The sequence below is a fragment of the Chelonia mydas genome, chromosome 8 (assembly GCF_015237465.2).
Source record: "Chelonia mydas isolate rCheMyd1 chromosome 8, rCheMyd1.pri.v2, whole genome shotgun sequence".
Lineage (NCBI taxonomy): Eukaryota > Metazoa > Chordata > Testudines > Cheloniidae > Chelonia > Chelonia mydas.
In genome coordinates this window covers 92,332,901-92,355,146 of record NC_057854.1, presented here as the reverse complement: position 1 = coordinate 92,355,146, position 22,246 = coordinate 92,332,901, and the positions used below count along the sequence as shown (strand labels likewise).

At 39.9% G+C, this 22,246-nt stretch overlaps 2 protein-coding genes across 5 annotated transcripts in view; one reads left to right on the top strand and one right to left on the bottom strand.

Moving 5' to 3' along the window:
* The window catches only part of PRKAA2 (protein kinase AMP-activated catalytic subunit alpha 2), a 33,300-nt gene extending 23,821 nt beyond the window's left edge, over window positions 1–9,479 (top strand). The window contains exons 8-9 of the mRNA XM_037907724.2: window positions 2,155–2,281; window positions 2,890–9,479. Coding sequence (XP_037763652.1) covers window positions 2,155–2,281; window positions 2,890–3,125 — 363 coding nt within the window. The 3' untranslated portion in view covers window positions 3,126–9,479. The remainder of the gene's footprint in view (window positions 1–2,154; window positions 2,282–2,889) is intronic.
* Window positions 9,480–11,544: 2,065 nt separating this feature from the next.
* The window catches only part of FYB2 (FYN binding protein 2), a 45,447-nt gene continuing 34,745 nt past the window's right edge, over window positions 11,545–22,246 (bottom strand). The window contains exons 13-20 of one of the 4 annotated variants that reach the window (XM_043520739.1): window positions 21,277–21,369; window positions 18,714–18,742; window positions 17,677–17,734; window positions 16,959–17,048; window positions 14,523–14,619; window positions 12,887–13,043; window positions 12,687–12,720; window positions 11,545–12,219 (exon numbers count right to left, since the gene is read on the bottom strand). In XM_043520739.1, coding sequence (XP_043376674.1) covers window positions 12,213–12,219; window positions 12,687–12,720; window positions 12,887–13,043; window positions 14,523–14,619; window positions 16,959–17,048; window positions 17,677–17,734; window positions 18,714–18,742; window positions 21,277–21,369 — 565 coding nt within the window. In that variant the 3' untranslated portion in view covers window positions 11,545–12,212. Of the gene's footprint in view, window positions 12,220–12,682; window positions 12,721–12,886; window positions 13,044–14,522; window positions 14,620–16,958; window positions 17,049–17,676; window positions 17,735–18,713; window positions 18,743–21,276; window positions 21,370–22,246 lie in introns of those variants that run through there. The other 3 variants (XM_043520742.1, XM_043520740.1, XM_043520741.1) reach the window with 3 other exon arrangements.

Below are 22,246 nucleotides of genomic sequence, written 5' to 3'. Positions count from 1 at the left end.
AACTGATGATAGCATTGCACTAGTGAAACTGTACTTCTGGGTGAAGACACAGCCATGTCTAGCTCACGCTTACAGTCACTTAACGCTTCCCAAACAATGCACCGGTTGGGGCTGAACTTTCCATGCTTGATTTTTCTTTTTTTGCTTTGGTAATATTCTCTTTTAACTGGGTTTTCTGAGATATTGGTGCATGAGACAGGACAGGTATTTTTGCAGTAGCTAGCAATTCGATTTTTCTTGTGCTCAGATAAGTTCTTGCCATTGATTTAGCCCTCATTAAGAACTACTGTGCCTGATTCTCCACAGCCTTGTGTAGTCACTTACCTGTGACCATCTGACTCATTAGCCTTTTACAACCACTTTGCACCAGGGTAAATAGCAACACAAGATGGAAGGCAGTGCAGAATCAGGCCCATAACCATTGACACGCTGGCATGACACAGCTACGTTTATCCCCAGTAGTTCATTCGAGAATGGTTTACTTAATGGTGTAAAGTGTGTGAACGTTACCATTGCTGCATATGCTACTTTTGAAATGCTGGCATTTAAAAAATCACCCATAATAATGTGTTAACGTTTCCAACATTTAATTCATTTGTGGGTAGCTATGTGAAACGAGTGGAAAAATGTCTCAGCTCAGGCCCCTGCGTGCAGTAACAGAGTCCCATCATTAGAGGCAGCTCAGGACAGGTTTGAAAGCGGCTTTACAGATTGTGGCAAGTACAAGTTTTAGTGGTTCCCAAAGGAGTTAACCGAGTGTGAACTTTTCATAGATTATAAATCCAGAATGAACCATTTGATTATCTAGTCCAGTGGCTCTCAACTACTGTACCCCTTTCAGCAGTCTGATAGGTCTTGCGTACCCCAAGTTTCACCTCACTTAAAAACCACTTGCTTACAAAATCAGACATAAAAATACAAAAGTGTCACAGCACTGAAAATGGCTGACTTTCTCATTTTAATCATAAAATACATCAATTGGAATATAAATATTTTACTTACATTTCAGTGTATAGTTTATATTGCACTATCTACAAGTCATTGTATGAAATTTTAGTTTGTACTGACTTTGCTAGTGCTTTTTATGTCCCCTGTTGTAAAACTAGGCAAATATCTAGCTCGATGAGTTGATGTAGAAGACTTCTGCATGCCCCCAGGGGTACACGTACCCCTGATTGAGAACCACTGATCTAGTCTGATCTCCTGCATAAGACAGACTGTAGAAATTCTGCCAATCACCCAAGTACAGAGCCCAATTACTTGTGTTTGACTAAAGCATATCTTCTAAACCTTGGACTGTTTTTGAACACAGGTGACTGTATTCATGTTTTACCCCACTCCCTGTTTTGGCAGGCAGAGGGCAGAATAAGGGTGTTTAGTTATATTACCATTTCATTCAACTAATATTTGCTCTCTAAAGTAAATCTGAATGTGTCACTCTTCTCCCCCAAGAATATTCTCTCTCTGTTCAGTGAATTGATTTGCTGTCATTTCTGGAAGCCCGCTCCCTTTCTCAGTATTATTTATTTGAGTGACAGTAGCACCTAGAGGCCAAGTCCCCGTTGCCCAAGGCATTGTCCAAACATATGACAGAGTCCCTGCCCCAAAGAGCTTACAGCCTAAATAAAGCTATTGGGGTCTGCAACAGCTAGCAGCTTGGTTAGATGCACAGCAAGACAGAGAGCTAATGAGCCAAATTTATCCCTAGTGCAGCTCTACAAATGGAAGTGGAATTCTAACCAGAATGAAGGTAGCTAAATAGTTCTGTAAGCGATGAAGTTTTTTCTAGTATTAGGCTTGAGTAATAGTTGTCCGCACCCTAAGACTAACTCCACAAACACGATTCGCATCCCAACAGACCTGCCATCCATGCAAATCCTTTATAAATAGTGTACAAAAGGAACAGACTGTATTGAGAGTTACACGTGTGGGCTTAGTAGGGTGGCAAGAGAGGTGCACGCAACCCTAACTGAAAACCACTTAACATAAAAAAGACCACACACATATTTTAGAAGAAACTAGGATATTTATTTATGTATGTTAAAGCAATCATTCTTTCCAGAGTGTTCTTTTCTTGAAATGTTTCACGCTGGGGAGGTGGGAAACGTTCTACCACCTTGAATTTTATTCCTGAAAGAAAGTTACCTGTTTTAGGTGGTGAACGCCTATCATCTTAGAGTGCGTCGAAAGAATCCGGTGACCGGGAATTATGTGAAAATGAGTTTACAGCTTTACCAGGTTGACAATCGCAGCTACCTTTTGGACTTTAAAAGCATTGATGGTAAGCAGGAAGTGTTGTGGCATGACAGTTGAATCGCACAGAATGGGGAATTTCGAGGGTTTTGTCACTTTCTATTTTCAGACTCTCCTATGGTAGCTCTAGTCCACTTGAGTAACTCTGGTCCATTCATCTCCACTAGCGCGACTGTGACAGTTTAATAGTTCTTTATACTTGAGAAAGGGGAAAAATCAATTCCAGCGAGCCTACCCATTTGTCACTGCACCACATACTTTTCCCTCATCTGCTGCAAATGCATTTTGATCTTAAGTGATCACACACAGCAAAGCGTGTAGAAGTAGCTAGATACCAGAGCACTTATGTATTTTTACTTTATAGAATCTCCCAAGCAGGTACACGCAGCGAGCTTTAATCTAAGACTTCCTTTTCCCCCTCCTAATGTAACACCCATTTTAGCTGGTACACTTCTAGGGTGAAATCCTGGCCCCACTGAAGGTAACAGGACTTTGGTCACTGACTTCAGCGGAGCCAGAATTTCATTCCTAGCATGGGTGCGCTGTTGATGCAAGTGTTCCTTTCTTGGCCAGGCCCGCCCCCCGGGGTAGCAGCTGAGTAGATTTTAAATAACGCTGTTTGTTTGTGCATTTAAGATGATGTCATGGAGCAGAGGTCAGGCTCATCCACACCACAGCGCTCATGCTCTGCGGCTGGCTTGCACAGACCAAGACTGAGTATTGATTCTACCACTGCTGAATTCCAGTCGCTTACTGGATCCCTGACTGGCTCCTTGATGGGGAGCGTGGCCTCCGTTACGCCACGCCTGGGTAGCCACACCATGGATTTTTTTGAAATGTGTGCCAGTCTGATCATGGCATTAGCTCGCTGATGCTCAGTGCTGAGGCACCTGTCCCTCGACACGCGTGATTGCACGGAGAATCTGGTCCTAGGTGGTTTCTTTTTCCGTTTGTTTTGTCGTATCCTGGGCATAGCGTACACTGTTGTGCACAAACACCCCCTCCAGACCCAAATACTCCCTTCGGTGGCTCCAGTTCCCATTACGAAGCACTGAGGGAAACTAGAAACGGGTTTGTCTCATTTATTACACTAGTTTCACCACAGTATAAACCAAACTGCTTTTACTAGTGAAGATGAAATGTGAAAAACTGGGCCTGGTTTTAAAACAGTAACTGCATCAGTAAGCAACCCTTCCCGCAGTGCTGCCTGTCTTTACGTATGGAAACTTGGCTGAGCCTCAATATCTACAATATGGATATTCTCTAGTGACATATATATTGTATCCCCTCTGCTAGTCAAGGGGGCTCACTTGCGTGAACCAGATGAGAGGTATAAACAAGTAACTATATTAAACAAAATCCAGCTCTAATAAAACTCCTGCAATATTTACAAACTGATGCCAGCCAACCTCTGTGAACAGCTCTGGCATAAAAACCAGCAGCTGCGTGGAGGTTTCTGGGATCTTGGAACATGCAACCCCGTTTTAGATATCAGGTGGCAGAAGTGCAGGGTCACATATGAGACACGGCTCACATCCCTCAGAGACCTTCACACATTAAGGCTTTGAATTAGAGAGAGCTGTTTCCCAGAAGATTTCTCCCTCCCTCCTCCTGCTTTGGGTCTATGGAATAGTCCTGGCCTGGTGGCCTCCTTTTAATGTTCAAGGCTACTTGGTTTTCCCCCCTCTCTGGCCACCAATTGCATTGCACAATATATACTCAACCTGCTTTTGGTCACGTTAGGGCTCCTGTAAATTACTACAAGCCTTGCCTCACCTCCTACCAAGTATTTCAGATAGCTGTCTTGTAAGCAGCACAGATTTCTGACCTGAGGAAAAATTCTTAACTTCTCAGTAGATGAAGCCGATGCCCAGGTTTGTGCAACGCTCTGTTTAACATTTCTGAGCGGTGAGAAATAGTCACTGGTCTCCCTTTCAGAGTATCAGCCCTCCTGAGCAGAAGCAAGTGTGGGGGAGGTAGAGGGACTGGGTGGAGAGAGCTATTAGAACACACTACACTGAAGGTACTTGGTAGGAGCAAAGGAAAAAAGAATCTAGACGAGGGATTTCTGGAGGGAGAGAGCCTGAGAGATTGTTGGGGAGTTGACACTGTCTGGGTGGTATTATCAAGGGCAGTGGGGAAGGGGGGGGGGAGGAGAGAACCACTCCATTCTGCTCCTCACCCCATTAGCTGCCCAGGCCCATCCCAATCCTCGTTCAGCCCATAAGTGAGAAATAGCTGGATTGCTTAAGTGGTAGTGGCAGTTTTCCTTTGTGAAATGCACAGGCACCTGGGAGTTTCCATAGGGTTTATATTTCAAATGATCTTTCTCAGAGCAGGTCCTTTTCTTTATCCTTGATCCCTTTCCCAAGTCAGCTGCCAAATGTACCTTACCAGTCCTACAGCGCAGAGGGTCTCCCTCTTGTACTGTTTCAGGATAGTCAGCAGTTAAGTTTCAAAGTGGCGTTCCAGACTGTAGGGCTTTCATGTACTTCAAACACTTAATAGACTGTGACCTTCGCTGCTATAGTGATAAGGCAGGGATGTCTTATAGATTTATTATTTCTTTACTATTGGCTAACTGAAGGATAAGCTTTTGCTAAAATAAAGAGAGAGACGTGTAAGGTTAAAAGTTTTGTTACACAAGGGTAAACTCCATGTATGAACTTTTACCAAAAACTTTTTTTTTTAAAATGACTTAGGAATTAAATACCATAGCATAACTAGGCAAATGCCAATGGTACCCATTAGATTAAGCCTATCACCTGACTATCAGAGACCAGGGTCAAACTAATCAAGTCAAGAAACAGACACTGCATGAAAACATTGCCAAAAATCTTGACTGTATTTAAAAATGTAAAAGGAGAATTTTGGCAAGGGGGCTGCTTCCACGTTAGTGAAAACGATCATTCTACTTGTAAAGCTATTAAAAACAGTCCATAAGGTTCTTTGGCTAGGAACTATTTATTGTGTTATTAAACTCCACTATACATCCTGAAAGTTTCTATAAGAAGCAAGAAAAAATCATCATACATTGGGCCTTTTGTCTTAATCATTTGAGATAATGTAGACAAATATGGGATATTTTGCTACCTACTGGCCATTAGTGGGACACTTTCAGCTTAAAAAAAAAAAAAAAGACTAATTTTTAAAAACAAGTTGCCTTACTTTTGTTGCAGATCACACCTTAGACTTACACAAGTGTAACTTTACAACTCTGGCTTTTCCACTATCTGTGCCCATTATTTACTCTCTGCCTGTCTTTCAGGTTAGACAAGGAGAGCAGCGTAGTCTGTTTCAAAATCAATTTCACTGTCAGAGTCCTGTATACAGTACTAGCCCAGTGCTGCAGTATTTGAATTACAAGCCCTGCAGCAGAATGACTGTGCTTTTCAAAGAAACGCAAGGAATGCATTGTCGGGTTCTTTGCTTGTTACATAACCTATTTTTGAAAAAATAAAATAAAATACTGTAGGGTGGAGGGATCGCCATGGCTTTGAACCTGTGCCTGGTATTTGTAAAATTTTACAAGCCTTTTGCTTGTGTGTCAGTGATGATGCAAGTTAGTAGAGAATCCAGCCCCCTACCTCTATACATTTGGGGCCAAATGTGATTTCCTTCTGGCCCCTGTAAGTTCATGTCACTTTTGTAATAGGGATTCCAGTTTTGTCCAGGCATCGCTTACCTAGCATTTTAAACACAAAAAGTAACAGAACTTTGTTCTTCCGTTGAAAAATACAGTGCTGATAATGTACCTCAGGATCCTGCAGACCCAGGCCCATGCCTGGAGAAAGTAGAAAGTGATGCACATGACCTGCATAAAATGTCTGCTCCAAATTTTTTACGACACCTTTGGGGAAAAAACCCTGGGCATGGGGGAAATGGACGTTTCTGATCCATAGAATATGCCTAACAGGCCTTAACTAGAGCAAGTTTTCAGTTTTAAGGCAGGAAGGGGTAGAATAGTACAGCGGTGGACTACTGGAGGCTGGCAGTAGTTTGGACATTGTAGATGGAGGGCGTCCGAGAGGTGAGCCGGGCCTACTACTCATTAGTATCTGAGTCATGACAACAACATGGCCTCCATCACCACAGCATTGCGCACCATAGTCTTCAATCTGTTTGTCCTTTATTGTCCAGATAGGGAAGTGTTAATTATCCCCACTCGCCCAAGGTCACACACCAAGTCTGTAGGAGAGCAGGGAACTGAACTCTCTTCTCCCACATCCTACACTGGCACTACTAGAGTTCCTTTAAGATGACACACTCCCTTCCTACAGGGTCAGGACATGTGGAATTACTAGGCACTAGGGTAAGACTTACCACTTACATAGCACTTTACATCTTTAAGATGCTGTGCAAACATTAACTAATGAATGAAGCCACACAGCCATGCCTTGTTGAGTAGGTAGTAATAGAATATCCCAGTTTTACAGATGAAGAAACACTTCCCAAAAGAGGCTAAGCAACTTTTGTACTATAAGTCAACAGAACACATTAGTAGCAACCACATTAGTACTCAGGTGTTCCTAACTGTCCTAACTCCTCTAGTCAATTTACTAGATAACACTGCCTCTGCAGAAGGCTTGATAGAGTAGCACCTCTATTAATATAGAACATTAAACTATCCATTCAACAGACTAACCCAACTCAGCTGTATATTTTGCAACCTTTTGAGGAACTGTATTAGTTAATGCTACTCATATAGGACCATGCTTCTGGCGTCTAACGATACAGAAGCTGCTGTACTCAGATATAGTTTCAGATGGTCATTAGCCACATCTTTAGCCAACTTTTTGGTTATACTTATGCATTTATCATCATTTGGGCAAGCAGGGTAGATATATTTTAATTATACAGACTTGAACTACTCAAAGTGCAATTTTCAAGCAGTGGATATCTACATTTTGCAAATCACAGGTTTACCGGGATGTCAGAACTCTGACATTTTCTAGACTCAAAATTGAACTTTTCAGGATTGAAGGCAGGATTATTTTTTTTAACAAGACAATTTAATTTTTACCCCACACTCAACATATTAAAATTTAGTCCTTCCAAAGGTGTACTTTAGGACAGACATACTAACACCGTAGGAAGAAATGACACAGCCTTTTTGTCAGTCCCTGCTGTATTCTTATTGTGGTCATACCAATTCATTTACATCAAAACAGAAGAGGTTATCTAGTTTAGATGACCTTCTATCAATTCCCGCCCAATTTACAAAAAAACTCAAGCATCAATGGGGTATTTTATACATCAGATTTAGAAGAAAAATCCATACACTTTACATACAAAATGAATTCGTGCCTTCTACATATGTTAATTGCAGAAAGTCATAATTTCATTTCACTTGGTCTGCAAACAGCTGTTTGATTCAGCATCATGCTGACAAGAAATGCATAGAATCTTTATAAATACTTGAAGTGCATTTGTTGTGTTCTCATTTTGGCTCAGTCTTTAACTAGTTTAGTTCTAGAAAGAAATGTCACCCTATTGATAAAAGACACCTGCTCTAATTTCCTTAATATTTTACTTGTAGTGTACAAGGATGCAGTGAAGTGCAACTTAAAATGTACCATCAAGCTACTGCATTCACCCTTCTGTTTTCCCCTCAGTCTTATTTTCAATATTTCCTGTTGCTTATTTAACACTTCCCTTTAGTATGCTTTTGGTTCTTCCCCATCACACATTTGGATATTTATTTTTATAGCTTCTTTTTGTAAGACACACTAGAAGATCATTACTCAGATTTAACATGGGACTATAAACGTATTGGTGAGTAAAATGTACCCACTACACCACCCCACCCCCCCACACACACACACTTCAAGTCTTCATGGATATTGGTATCAGATTTTTAACCGACACTAAAAAAAAATCCCACTTTGTGTATGTGTTTGTGTGACTGAACACTGACTCAGTACAAACTAGGATGTTGATATTATATGCAATGGTCTAAGCATTTCATGCACACATCTTTGCCATTGTTAATAATCAGGAGAACTGGTCAGCATATCAAAGATCCAAATGGTAAGCGTGAATCATTTTTTCCTATAAAACCAAGTAGTACTCTATTCTCAAGCAAAGTCTTGATGTTCCTGCTGCAGCTGCCTTAACTTATCTTTGTAACTTATTTATAAGACTGTTCATGCTCATCTGTGGTTTTCTCATCTTTTAAAATGGGGCGGGAGGGCAGATAGCATTTCACAAAGCTGTGAAGTAGATACTGCAAACATGGTAATATTTATTCTTGTTGCTGGAAGCCTGTTCGTGTGTTTCATATGTTATAATTGTATATCTTATGGCTTTTTTCCCCCTTTAGAGTACAAAGCAAAACTGAAAATTACATGACAGCTAGTGTGTCCTTGACCCATTATATTAAGACAGATATCCTAAGTTCTAAGTAATCTCAGACTAGTACATTGCATTTTCCTATTAATATTTTATTTTAAAGAAAATGGATATTTATGATTTTCTCATTAAAATATTTTAGCTGCTAATATTAAGAGCTCAGACTATAAAGATTAAAAAAAAGGAATGTCAAATATGGGGTTCAGAAGACAAATTCTCTAAAGAGTTTTGTTTTTCTTGGCTTTTCACATTTCATTAACAGAAGAACCAAGAAAGGAAAGGGTTTTGTTTTTGTTTTTTTTTAAACTCTTATGATTAAAATATTTTTTGGATAATCGTTATTGTGGAAGGGCACTGAGCATAGTTTCAGTTTTGTTCTTTGTGCACATAATTATGTCTCAGATAATCACAAAAAAAAGCCTTTTACCTTCCATTTATGGTGTGGAAACTTTGTCTTTGTGTACTGCACTGCATGGGATGCGGTCTCCATGGTTGACATTTGCACTTTAATAAACTCAGAAGAAAAAAAAAAATGATAGCAACAAATGTTTTAAATATAAACTAGAACACCTCAGTACTGTTGGACTTATGATTAGTCCATTTCCCCCTAGTTGCCAATATCAAGAGACAACTGAGAAAAATTAAGGTTCGCCACACATAAAAGAAAATGAACTTCCCCTTACGGATCAGTATTTCATAATCATTTTGCCATTGGCTTCAAGGGGCCAGGATCTCACTTTCTGTCCCAGTATTCTTGAAGTACCTCATGTTTGGATATTTTAGACCTCAAAATTTCACTGGATTCCATAATATTAATAGCCAACCACCTTAACGGGATGGATGAAATCAATGTGACCTAGTGGTTACTAACACAAACACACAGAATCCAACCTTGGCTCCCTGTGCAAAAAGCTGGGGAGGAGCAAGGGGCTGTGGGGCGGGGGAGATCTTGCAACGGCACATCCCTTGATTGCAGGGGAATGGTATAAAAGCTGGTTTGGAAAGCTTGTGATCTGGTTGCAGGCTCTATTGCAGCACATGGAATGGGTGATCTAGTGATTTTACATAGTTTGCAACATGCATTTTGATTTCCTCTTAGTTCCTCAGCTTCTTTACATGGTGTTTCCATGGCCACAGAACTGACAACTAAGCCAAAGAAACTTGGGTTGTCTCTCAGTACCAATAAAATGATGGCTGGCATATTACCAAGAGCATTTGTGTTTTCAGAAAATGGGTGGGAAGTTTATACAGATTTTAATTTTAAGTCTTCATCAATTTTCAAACAGAACTACAAAGGGGAGCCATCTCTAAAATAGCTTCCTGTGTGCAACACATTGATGTGATTACAACTAAATGTGTGTATTAAATTTTCCTAATTCACTGGAGTACAAATTAGTATGCACTACAGAAGTTTATGCACAATCAGCCTTTCACATATCAAGTGCTATTGTTCAGTACATACATTTGCCAGAACAGTATGTTGGAATCTGTCGGCAAACTGATGCCTTGTAGAGACAGTTTAATTGTTTTAAACAAGACAAATAGACACGTTCATTGCAGCCAACACCAACATGAAGCTGTTCTGTAAAAGGACACAACCTATTTTTCTTTTTAATTCACTAGTGGCATATGGTGATTTAGGGCCCAATCCTGCAATCCTCAGTGTCATGCATTGAAGTCAGTAAAGTACAGGTTGAAGAGGATTGGATTCAGAGAGTTATGGAATGACACCAGCTCTTCAGCTAGTGTAGATTGTCATGTCCCCATGGGCTCAAGTTGAGGATCTGCCCCAGTAAGTATTTTACAGCTGCACCTTCACTCTATGGTTTGATGGGTTTTTTTGGTTGTTTTATCAATTTTAGAACAGATACCTTTGTTACTGTATAATGAACAATATATTTATATATATATATATATAAAATGAACAATCCTACACGTAATTCTTTTTTCTTACTGATTTCAATAAACCAAATAAAAAAAAATAAAAAAAATTCAGGCCAACAGTGTTCTTAAAAAAAAAAATTAAGACTCAGATGCATTTGCATTGCTAAAGCCCAAATCTAAGATTCTTATATAAGAAAGCGATAGGCAACTTGCCATAGCAACTTAGCTAAATATAGTTACACTGAAAAGGCGGTAGATGACGGACATAATACAAATTCCAATCTGTTCTGAAACCAGATGAACACTTCAGCATCACAAGTAGTCCATCTAGATTTTGAGAAGTCTAAATATTTGTGCTGGCAACCTTGCAAAGCTGTGCATGCTTAACTTTTTTCTGTAAGTATGGATGCGGGCCAGCACACTTAATGGTAACCACATGTTAAAATAATAATAAAAATCCCTGTATGTCTACTTCTGAGTAAATGTGAAATATCTGCTCTGTTTTCTTGAAGGTTTCCATGCCAGGCTTGAACTAACTGTGGAGTGAACACAGCATTTTTGTTGTGGCGTGTGCACTTAGCCACAGAAAACATCTATTTCTGAATAAACCACCCTCTAACAATTTTTAGGACTACTCAGCTTACTGTGTATAAAAGGAACAGATTCCAGTCTCAGGTACAGGTGTTTCATGCCACAGAATCTTGAAAAACTTTTAATACATACAGGAGACAGAGTTAGAGCCGTAGCGTGATTCTTTTTCTGAGCAGTATTTCCTCATGGTCCTTTAGACTAGAAGCGGATCAGATTCCCCACCTATTCTTTTTAGGACTAAGTAACTACATGGTAGACCAAAAGCAAGGCATTACTAGTAGATATAGTCCTCCGTTTTAGGAACAGATTTTAAAAAATGGTTAGGGCTAGATTGTAAATGCACAAGTGACAGAGACACTTACCTCTGTCAGTGGGAGTTAGGTACCTGTCATTTCTGCCTTTGAAATATGGCCCCAGTGGGCTCAGCAATTTAGCTTTCTAAAGTCAAAAATCAATATAATAAAGTGAATTCTGCATTTAGTGTTTATTTACAAACTCCTTTTAAAATTAATATTTCTTAAGGATACAAGTAACTCCTCTATCGCTAATATGGTTTTTAACCCAGCAACAACAGTACCAAATATTTCACAACTCGTTCTCTGGCTCAAATCCAGAAACATAGCTTAGTCATAAGAATCCATAATTTGCATACAAAGTGCATCAAAAGTTCCTCAGGAAGTTTACATTTCCAACATCATTAAGAAAGTGACAGTAACAAGACAAACGTCATGTAATCATTATGCACAGTGAATGCCTAGTAAATATTAAGAATCCTACCCTACAAATTCCAAGCTACATACAGTGTAGAAAAATTCACAGGTAAGGTAACTGAATGTCCACCTTTAGGTAGACCTTGTACAAAATAAGCAACACTAGAAGTAGTGAACAGAGGGATAATTCCCTAAACAAGTTGCACTAGTTACCTGTTGTACATTCAATGGGTGTTTCATCTTTTTAAAATATATAGATCCTTTTAAATGGAAAAAAACAAAAACAAAACACACTTTTAATTTACATTCATATCCGCTTTCCACAATTGGCATGTATAGGCACACCTGCACCATCTTTGGGAAGCTTAAAGCAGATTCTTCACAAGGCTCCACAGGAAGAGGCTGTCCATCAGATGACCAATATTAATGGCTGGCCCACAAAAGAAAAAAAACGTTTTACTGTAATAGGCATCTTGCCAAAATATGCATCGAATTGTCTGTTGCAATAGTGCATTTATATACTTATTTACATCTGATGCATTTAAAACTTTTAATACTAAGCTGAACGTATATAAAAATCTACCACATTGTCAGCAGGCCTAAATTGGCCTAGCTTCCCTGACTTCAATGGCACATCATCAGTTTACGTCAGTCTAGTATGCTGGCACAGTATATTTCTAGCTGCAGTCAGACTAGCATTAGTACAGCTTTAAGTTGCTGCTTAAAGTTACTACTGCTTAGTATTACCAAGTAGGGAAATATCTGAGTTAAACACTATTTTTATATGAACAAATTAAAACACAACTTTCCCACCAGCAAGAGAAGTTTTATATGCACCTCAATACAGCAAGAGTTTCTGACCATAGGAATTGTAAAAACAAATAAATCCAGATTTACCTGAAATCCAAATGCTCCAATAGCACATAGCCATCTAAGGAGGAAAAGAAAATCAATATGCACATGATTCATCTGCAGCTTTGTATATTTGCTTGCTGTGCTAGTCACAAACTGCCTGCAGCAACTTTCTAAATATCTTTGTCTCACAAAAGTTGATTAAAACATGATCCCGTGTCGTTAAGCAACCGTTGCAAACTTACATTTGCCCTCAGAATTGCGACATATTACTTGATTCTCTTCTGTGACGTCAATAACATCGAGTTGTTCTCCGGCAGTGATTGGTAAATCAAGTTTTCCTTTGCTTGCGACAGAACAGTGTGCAACTGCTGTGTTGATGATTATGATTTCCTTATTGTACTAAAAATATATATATATAAAAAAATACATCACTGCATATTAGGCCCTTTATCTATCTTCTGATCTCAGAACTATAACTATCGAAGACGGAAGTACTTTTGTAAAATAATGATTAAGGTGATTTGGGGGGAGAACTATTACAAGTGTTTAAAGATAGTGAAAACCCAAAGAAGGACAGGAATTCTTCGGGCTGTACACAAAGGAGGATAAATTTAAGTAAATTAAACCACATTTTAAAAAATAAAGTTTCCTTAATGCCCGTGTAAGTGTTCAAGACAGTGAGATCAATTACAACTATGGTACAGCCTCCTGGGGGAAGTGATTGAAGTGTCTCATGGGACATTTAAAAATGGACTGAACAACGTACTAAATAACAGGCTTTAAGGTGGTACCGTAATCACATGTGTGCATAGGTTTGATCCAGAAATTCTCCCATTAAAAACAAAAACAAAAAAACCAAAACAAAAACAACCCCCCCCCCCCACACACACACTTCACAACCACACATGACAGAACAAAAATTCTCAGAGGAAACTTAGTCATAACTTGCCATGACAACTTGCAATGATAAGTCTCTAATCCACATTGCAGCTCCTCCCAGGGATGGCTGATGGCAGCTCAACTCCTGCCTCTCCATATTAAGAACAGAGGTATTGCTGAGAGGTTGAGAGAGATCCTTTCCTGTGCCCTTTGGGAAAGATCTCCTAATTGTGCAGCTACTGGCATCTGTTAGTTTACCATTCCCACTTTCTTCCTAGCCGCAGAACCCTTCTTTCTGAGTGCCTCTCTATTCGCTCCCCAAACAGACTGGCCTCTCCGCTGTGAGACACACCTAATTTCACCATCCAGAAGACTAGACTGAGTTCCCCGTTGCAGCAGGCAGTTCTTGAACGATGTTAATAATTAAAGCCAATTCATTTGTTACAGAGGACTAGATTCCCAAAGACTCTGCTAGAGCAGAATGCAATGCTACTCTTATAAACCATAGCACGAACTCAGCAGGGCAGCTTATAGCCTACCGAGCCTGTACAGCATTATGGAAAATGTTTATATAAAGGTCCTTTGAATCAGTATCTCCCAGTTTGGGGGGTGCAATCGAGAGGTGGCTCAGGAAAGGGTACCATCTGGGTTAGACTGCACCTGCTGAGTCACTAGAACCAAAAAGTTGGATTAGGGGAGGGAAAGAGGAGCTGATGATTTCTCTGTTCCACCCCTATTCTGGCCCCAGCCAATTCTGAGGCAGCTCTATTCCCACCATCCCCAGCTGGAAAAGATTGTGGGATATACTAGGTTACAAGGGGATGTGTGTGGCCTGTGAACCACAGATCTGGAATATAGGATGCTGCTGACTATCTAGCGTACCATGAATAAAGATTGTTCACTTTCTGTAGCTCATCCTTTAAGTATCGCACATAACCATAGTTGACCTCTCACACTGCTGATTGTTTTCTTTAAAGAGGAGAGAAAAAGAACACATACCATAAATTTCTCTCTAAATAACTTCTCTTCTTTTGCCACCTTCTTTTTCTTGTCTATGTTATATTTCTTGGCTTTGAAGAAGTTTCTAGAGGAAAGACTGCATCAAGAAGGGAGACATTCTTAGAAGCTCCTTTTTAATCCTTCAGTGAGCGAAGCAGCATAAACACACAGCACAATGCATACAGCAGCACTGAACAATTCTAATTTAGTCTGGAATGAATCATTGCAAGAACAAAGCAAGTGGACTGTGTCAGTGTTTTCTCATAGTGTGTATTAAAAACAAACATATGCAGCTTGGATCAACCTAGGCTTAGTGACAGATTCACTTCACCTGTGTTTTGCATAAAGCTGTGCTTTTTTTAGGGATACAGTCACGACAGAGCATTTTAAATAGTTTAAGTTAGTAATTTTTATGGAGGTAGGGCAGGAGGAGAATGGGGCAGCTTTCTCCCTTCAGCAATTTCCATTCCCTACCCCCACCCTGCTATTTAAGATTTTATTGGACACTTAAGGCCCTGATCTGGGTAGAGTCCAAATGAAGTCAATGGGACAGAATGCAGGAATGGGAGTCTACATCATTACTCTTTTTTAATCAATGGAGAAGCATAGTGCTCTGAAAGCACCACTTTCCTAGTACACTATCAAATGATGTACAATTAGAAATCAGAAAGGCTACAAAATTAATAAGCCTTTCCAGTCTGAGACTTAAGTGGAGCTATAATAGTTTACACCAGCTCAGGATCTTCCCCTCCACATAAATTTGAGAGATGTTAAAGATGGTTTGAAAAAGAGATCCAGAATAGTGATCAATTCTGGATCATTAATAAATAGGAAACGATGGAAAAAGAAGTATACCCTTTCCACCTCAATAGCCATTCTAGAACACATTTATTATTACACTTTAGTCAATGAAGTTTACCTTTGAAATTCAGTGGTAAATCTCCAGTTAATATTATATACTTCTGTTAACTCAGACGAGGGAACTTTGGGCTCAGTTTTTTTGCAAGGGCTCTCTATAGCCTTCAGTGGCATAGGGTTAAATGTCCTTTGAGCTTTTAAACACAGGGTGAAATCCCAGCCCCATTGCAACCACTGGCAAAACTCCAATTGTGGGTGAAATCTTGTACCACTGAAGTCAGTCTTGTTTGAGATTAATTTTCTCTAGGTACAAGAAGTGTTGATCCCCATTATTTGGAAAGGAGGGTCATACAGTGTGATGACGATATCAGAATATTCTAAAACTAAAATAAGATGCACTTGTAAGTTACTTACCTTCAGCTACTTTCCACCATTCAGTTAAAAAAAATAGGAAATAAGATCCAATATTAGGCAGTTCTTAAAGACTAAGCATTTAAGATCATATTAACAAGATTCTTCATTGATACTTTCAGCCCCTAAAATCTCTATGTCCACATAACAGAGGAAACCTCATCATGTTAGTTACATTGCATTTCTTCCTTTAGCCATTACACAAGTCTCAGTGGGAACGGAATAAGAGTGACTGCTAGTCAACATGCTAGGTGATACCTGTGAAGGGTCAGCAATGCTTGTTTAAAAGACCCAGAATATTAGTTGCTATCTAGAGCTGTGCACGTTTATATTTGAAGTGAAACTGGAAAGTTTGAGGCATTTCACTTCAGTTTTCACAGCAGGAAAAGCCAACATTACTGAATGTAGTGTTATTGTGGCCATGTTGGTCCCAGGATATTAGAGAGACAAGGTGCATGAGGTAATTTCTTTTATTGGTCAACTTCTGTTGGTTAGAAAGAGAAGCTTTCAAGTTTACCCAAAGCTCTCACCTTATCTTACATGGTGGGTTAAAGCATCCGTACATCAATGAGCACTAGGGAACTTTTAATGTGTGTCGGCAGGATCTACACAGACAGTTACTGTGCAGCACCCTGGAGGACTAATCCCAGCTTGCCACATGGTATGTACTTGTGTGGACACTGCCTATGTTGTATGCACATCCTAGAGACATCTAAAGAGGTAGTTCTTCTGGCCAGTGTTTTCTCCCAGCACAGACCAATCGCTGATACTTTGGTCTCAAATGCTTGTTTAAAGAGGTTGTATTTAGGCTGAGGAGCTGTACCACTACACTGCACAGCATTAGATAGATATAGTCCTACCTCAACTAGAGAGAAGAGAGGCTACAAAACTTCAGGATAAAACTTTGGGGAAAGACGACCCTTGAAGAATTCCCCACTCACACGTACACACCAAGGTTATACGTTTCCTCCGAGTCTAGTTTCTGCAAACTTTGGTAGACAGTTTTCATGAAATTTTGCAAAGTGAAAGGATACTCTCTCAGTGTTATCAAAGTCTAATAAAATGCTCTCTCTCAAAGTTTAAATAATGTTGGACTGGGAAGACTGACACCTTGTACTTAATTGGGAAGAATACATACAATTATAGAAAAAAAAGATCTTTCGTTACCTTTCTATATCTTCACTGCTTCTTGTTTGATCTTTATCTTTTGGCATCAGAAATTTTAGCTTCCAATTTTTGTGTTTGTCGTCCTTCTCTCTAGGGAAAAAAGGAACAATTGAGGATATTTATAACAATCCTTTTCAAACCGAAGGGTGGCACAAGGATTTTTTATTTAAAAAGATATCGAATTTCACACACCACTGAAACGCAAACACTTAATGCAGGAACCTTGCTGCTTATACCAGTTTACATCAATACTGCTCAATAGTTGAAGAGCAAGAAATGAAGTACGTGCTATCTAGTTAAGATTACAGGGAGACATTTTTGCAGAAGGCAAAATGCAGCTACACAAGAGTTGGACTGGGCACATTGGGGATTAAATCCCCATCTCTTATGGATAGTTTCATGAGCCATAAGGAGACAAGGCTTCACTTTACATTGTATCCAAAAGACAGCACTATGCTAGGGTTCACTTACAACACTTTTAGGATGCCACCTGCCAATTCAGAAACATCCTTTCCTAGAGCACCTGAGCTTTTCCTAGAGAACTCCTATAAATACTGACCCTACCTTGCTTAGCTTATAAAAGGTACAGTGAAAGTGTCTCTCTGAAGGCCAACATAGTATGGCACAGATTTGTGGAGGAATGTTGCCTGCAGCATAAGAACCTGTTTTGGAGAAATATTACAGTAGTCATCCTCTTTTGTAAAAGTGGGTTACTTACTTTGCATCTTTTTGATCATCAATGCCATCATATGCCATGTTTCCCTGGGACACCACCTCTGTTATCAAAACATTCAGCGTAACGGTGAGTCAGAAAACATTCATCTGAGTACGGTATTTGAAACCACTGACTGTAATAAAACTGGGACTGCACCTAGCCTGTCTGAAACGCTATCAATCCAAAGAAACTAAATGTTGTAGCAATGAAGGATTCTCAAGGCAAAAAGAAGGAGACTTCCCCATGAGTAGGCACCGGTGGCTAGGGAGAAATAATTAAAAACACCCAAAGACATCTCTAAAAGAGAGAGTCATTTGCCTGAGCGCACTGCTCTGGTTGGAAATTTACAGTTCTTGGGATGTAACAGTTTGGGATTTCATTCTGCTCTCAACTAGTTTAATGCCATTTAAAAAAAAAAAAAATCTATATTTTTTAATGCTAGAAAGGACTATTATGATCACCTACCCCAACTTCCTACATAACACAGGCCAGGAATTTGAACCCAGGTCTCAAGTCCCAGGTTTGTGCCCTAAGCACTGGACCAGCCTTTCTAAGGAATTAGCCCCAATTTACACATGGGACACAGTCAGGCCCTATAAATTATTCTGAGGAATATGGTACATTCGTTCTGATAGGAGGATGAAATTCTAGGGCTCAATTCAGACTCGGTTAAAGTGGAGGCAATCCAGTTGAGTCCACTGGAATCATTCCCATTTGTACCAGATCCAAATCTGGCCCTTTCCCCTTCACAACCCGAAATGGCTTTCACAAAAGATTCTCAAGAACGGTCAGAGGAATCCTGGAGTGCTTTATTGAGCAAGTCGGCTACTGAAACAGTTTACATCTGTGCGAGAATAATCTCGCCTCCATACCCCACCTCAAAACCACAAGTAAAGTGCACACCTATATTAAGTCTTTAAAATTAACACTGCCACATACCAATTTTAGAGTGTTACAGTACACAGTCTATTTTAAAAGAGGCAAGACACCCATACCACCCCTTCCAGGCACATTCTAATGTAATCACACACATAGCTTACCTAAGTTTGGTACCGAACTGGACAATATACTGGAGGGGGCGGGAGGGAGAGAGAGAAAACACATGGAGGAAAAAAAAATTATTTACATACAAACATGTTAAAACAGCCATCTTAGCAGCATGGCAACTTAGCAGCATGGCAACCGGTAGGTGGCTCAAGGTAAGATTCTACACTGAGGCTCTGGAATGCTACAGGTCTAAGAAGAAATTATGTTCTCACGACCCCTCGCCCCAATGATCCATTAAATCTTTGAAGAGTCAGTCTGTCTGACTATATCTGTCTATATTCTGCATCTCCCTAACATACGCGTGAACACTTTTCAGACCTCCAAAGCTAAGAGGCAGACACACAGTCTAAAATGGTTATTATGGGGACGCCACAATTGAAAGTGCCTTTTCAAAGACCAGAACATAGAAGAAAGGAAAGAGCTGACACTGGCCAAATATTTCTCCCATACTGGTCAATGAATGCAGCATGCCATGCACCTGTCTGTAAGCTAACATGCAGTTTTATGATGACCTCCTTATTAGGTCTTATTTACAAGATCCACAGCAGTGTTCAGAACTCTTTTCTGTGATACAAGAAGGTATAGTGTGAAAGTTTAAGCAACATATGGTAGATCATTAGTATGATCATAATTTAGCAGGTATGGAGCAAGGAGATGCTAAAGAGTGAGAGAACAACAGAGGAAATAGAGTGAGAACAGATTTAAAGAAATGAGGCAAGCATGTTTACATCAGAGCTTTTTACAGAAATAAAAAACCCAAGACAGCCAAAATGATGGATGAGTACCTAGAAGAAGAGAGGACACATACTGTACCTGTAGTTAGTGTAAAGACCCACTAAATACCCACACCTTCTCTTTTTAGAAAATGAAAGCAGACAAATCAGTTCACGTCCATGTGCGTGTAGATAATATTTTGCACAAGTGCCAGGGGTTCAGTCAACTTGCAGCCACTTATCTGACAACTCTTTCTAAAAGTGGTCTGCTTTCCCTAAATTCAAGTGCTGGATATTAAGAGAAGTTGTGTACATGACAGACAGCTTTCATACTGTAGCTCCCACTACACATTCCCAAACACAGCTATATTACTTTAAAGCCAGAAAAAAAATCCCACCAGACATTCTCAGGACCAAAAGAGTATGGCACCATAGTGCACCTGCTTCATCTGACAGTAGGCGTTTTGCAGAGAGGGGTCAAAAGACCTTATGTTCTGCAGCCAACCATCATGCATTCATGAAGTGAGAAACTGGCACAAGCCAGCATCTTGAATATGAAGCCAACAGGACTCGAAAGAGTACTAGAAAAAGATAGACAATATTCCTTCATGTGTCATTAACTTGTTATACCAGAGACTGAATGGTCTCCTCTTCCTTATCAGATACTATTGCCAGCTTGAATGTGAAAGGCAAATCATCTTCTCTAAGGTACCACCTTTCCCAACCTACAGGTGACACAAGCACACACAGGTCTCTGCGTTGCTAATACCATATTGCTGTGCCTGTCTTCTACAGACATGCAACATTTTTCAAGGTTTCATCAGCAGTGCAGAGAGAGGAAGTCAGAACTTTACTTAGCTCTCCACAGAACGTGGTTCAGTTAAGTCAATTTAAAAATAAAAGAGTTGGTTGAGATCAGTGGGTTTTTATGCCAGACTAATCCATGAAGTAGATGGGAGGCTTTCCACGGACTTCAAAATTTCTACTCTGCCGTCCTCCGCCTCTGCCCCGATGATTAGGGTTTAATTCTGCCTCTCAAGGCAAAAAGTGCGGGAAAAGCCATTGATATTGGTGCGCCTAAGAATGATGGATCAGACTAACAGAACCTTGTTCTGACCTCCCACTGATGTAAATCCAGAGTAACTTCCCTGCAGTTATACCATTGTAAATTTGGATCAGGCCAAAAGGAACCAAATATCTCATGAGTAAAACAGCTGCCTTAAGAACAATTTAAAAGTCATAGATTAACAGAATGGATGTACTGGTCACATACCCCTAATGGAAAGCATTATCTTTGGATTCTTTAAGGGTGCTAAATAATACAGTTACAACACAAGATTTTTTCCCCTCTTTATGAACTTGAATTTAAGAAGGTCTTTGCCCACCAACTGGAAAAGGAAAATATTAAAATCAATTAATTTTTCCTCTTCACTGATCTACATCCGTTCAACTTGCTTTGATTACTGGACCACCATCACAATGAAATCCTCATCACAACCCAAGCCAATTAGCAGTTTGGAAGGACATAAGCATCCTCATGCTTCAAGACATTATCCAACCTATGATTTAGAAAGAAACTTGCAGATTATTCCATAATTGACATATTCAGGGTTTCTTGCACCTTTTTCTGAAGTGTTTGGTGCTGTCCATTGTGAGAGACAAGATACTGGACCAGATGCACCCTAGGCGTGATCCATTATGGAAATTCCTGTGGAACAGCTGGTCATCATAAATGACTTTTGAGGCAGATTTGCCAAACAAGCTGTGTCCAGAACTACAAAAAGAAAAAGTGATAGTTTCCAAACATGAACCGAGCAGGAGCTGTTTAGACAACATTTCTTACCGGCGGTTTTCCTTCATCTTGGCATTCTTCAATTTAATTATGTCTTTCTTGAAAAACTTCCCAAGTTGCTTTAGTTTTTCTTTTCTATCCGAACTAGGTACGAAGAAAATACATTGGGAAGGAAAAAAAAAAAAGCGTGAGACTTAAGAATGCTGAATGCCCACAAAAGTTGCCTTATTGGCAGTGCTAGAGATTATCCTCTATTCAGAAAGCAGGGACTGCACCCTAAGAAGCACTTAGGCCCCAGTCCAGCAAAGCACTTAAGCATGTGCTTAACTCACTGGGGACTACTCACATGCTTAGAGTTAAGCTTAAGTGCTTTGCTGGACTGAGGCCTTCAATCTAAATTCCCTCTTGCATTGGTTTTAGTTCACACATGGGATTTTTCAAAGCCAGTTAGTTACTAGTGAAAAAAAAAAAAAAAAAAGTCAGTTTCCTCCCCTACCACATTCAGAAATTGAGTGTTTTTGTGGAACTCCAAATCTCGGATAAAAGGAACAGTGTTTCCCTGGGTCCAGTTCCTGGTAGATGTTACAGATGGAAGGACAGTCTTGTGGTTAAGGCCCAAGCCTGGGAGTCAGACCACCTCTTTCTGTTCCAGGCTCCACCACACATCTCTGTCCTGTATGGTCTTGGGCAAGACAAATTCTCTTTATGTCTACAACAGGGGGAATTGTACTTGCTTATGGCACAGGGTTGTTGCAAAACTTATTTCCCATAGTGGAAGTATACTGAGGTGTTTAAGAAGAACCAAGATAGAAGGTACTCGATAAGTAAGTACTAAATACAGTGAGCACAACTCCTTGAGCACTGGCTGCACGTTGTACTGGCAGGAAGACTATCTAAAGGATGGCCTTGTGGTTACGGCACCGAACTAAGACTCAGGATATTGAGTTTCAATGCCCAGCTCTGCTGTAAACTTCTGTGCAATCTTGGGCAAGTCACAATCTATTTCTCCATTTCCCCATCT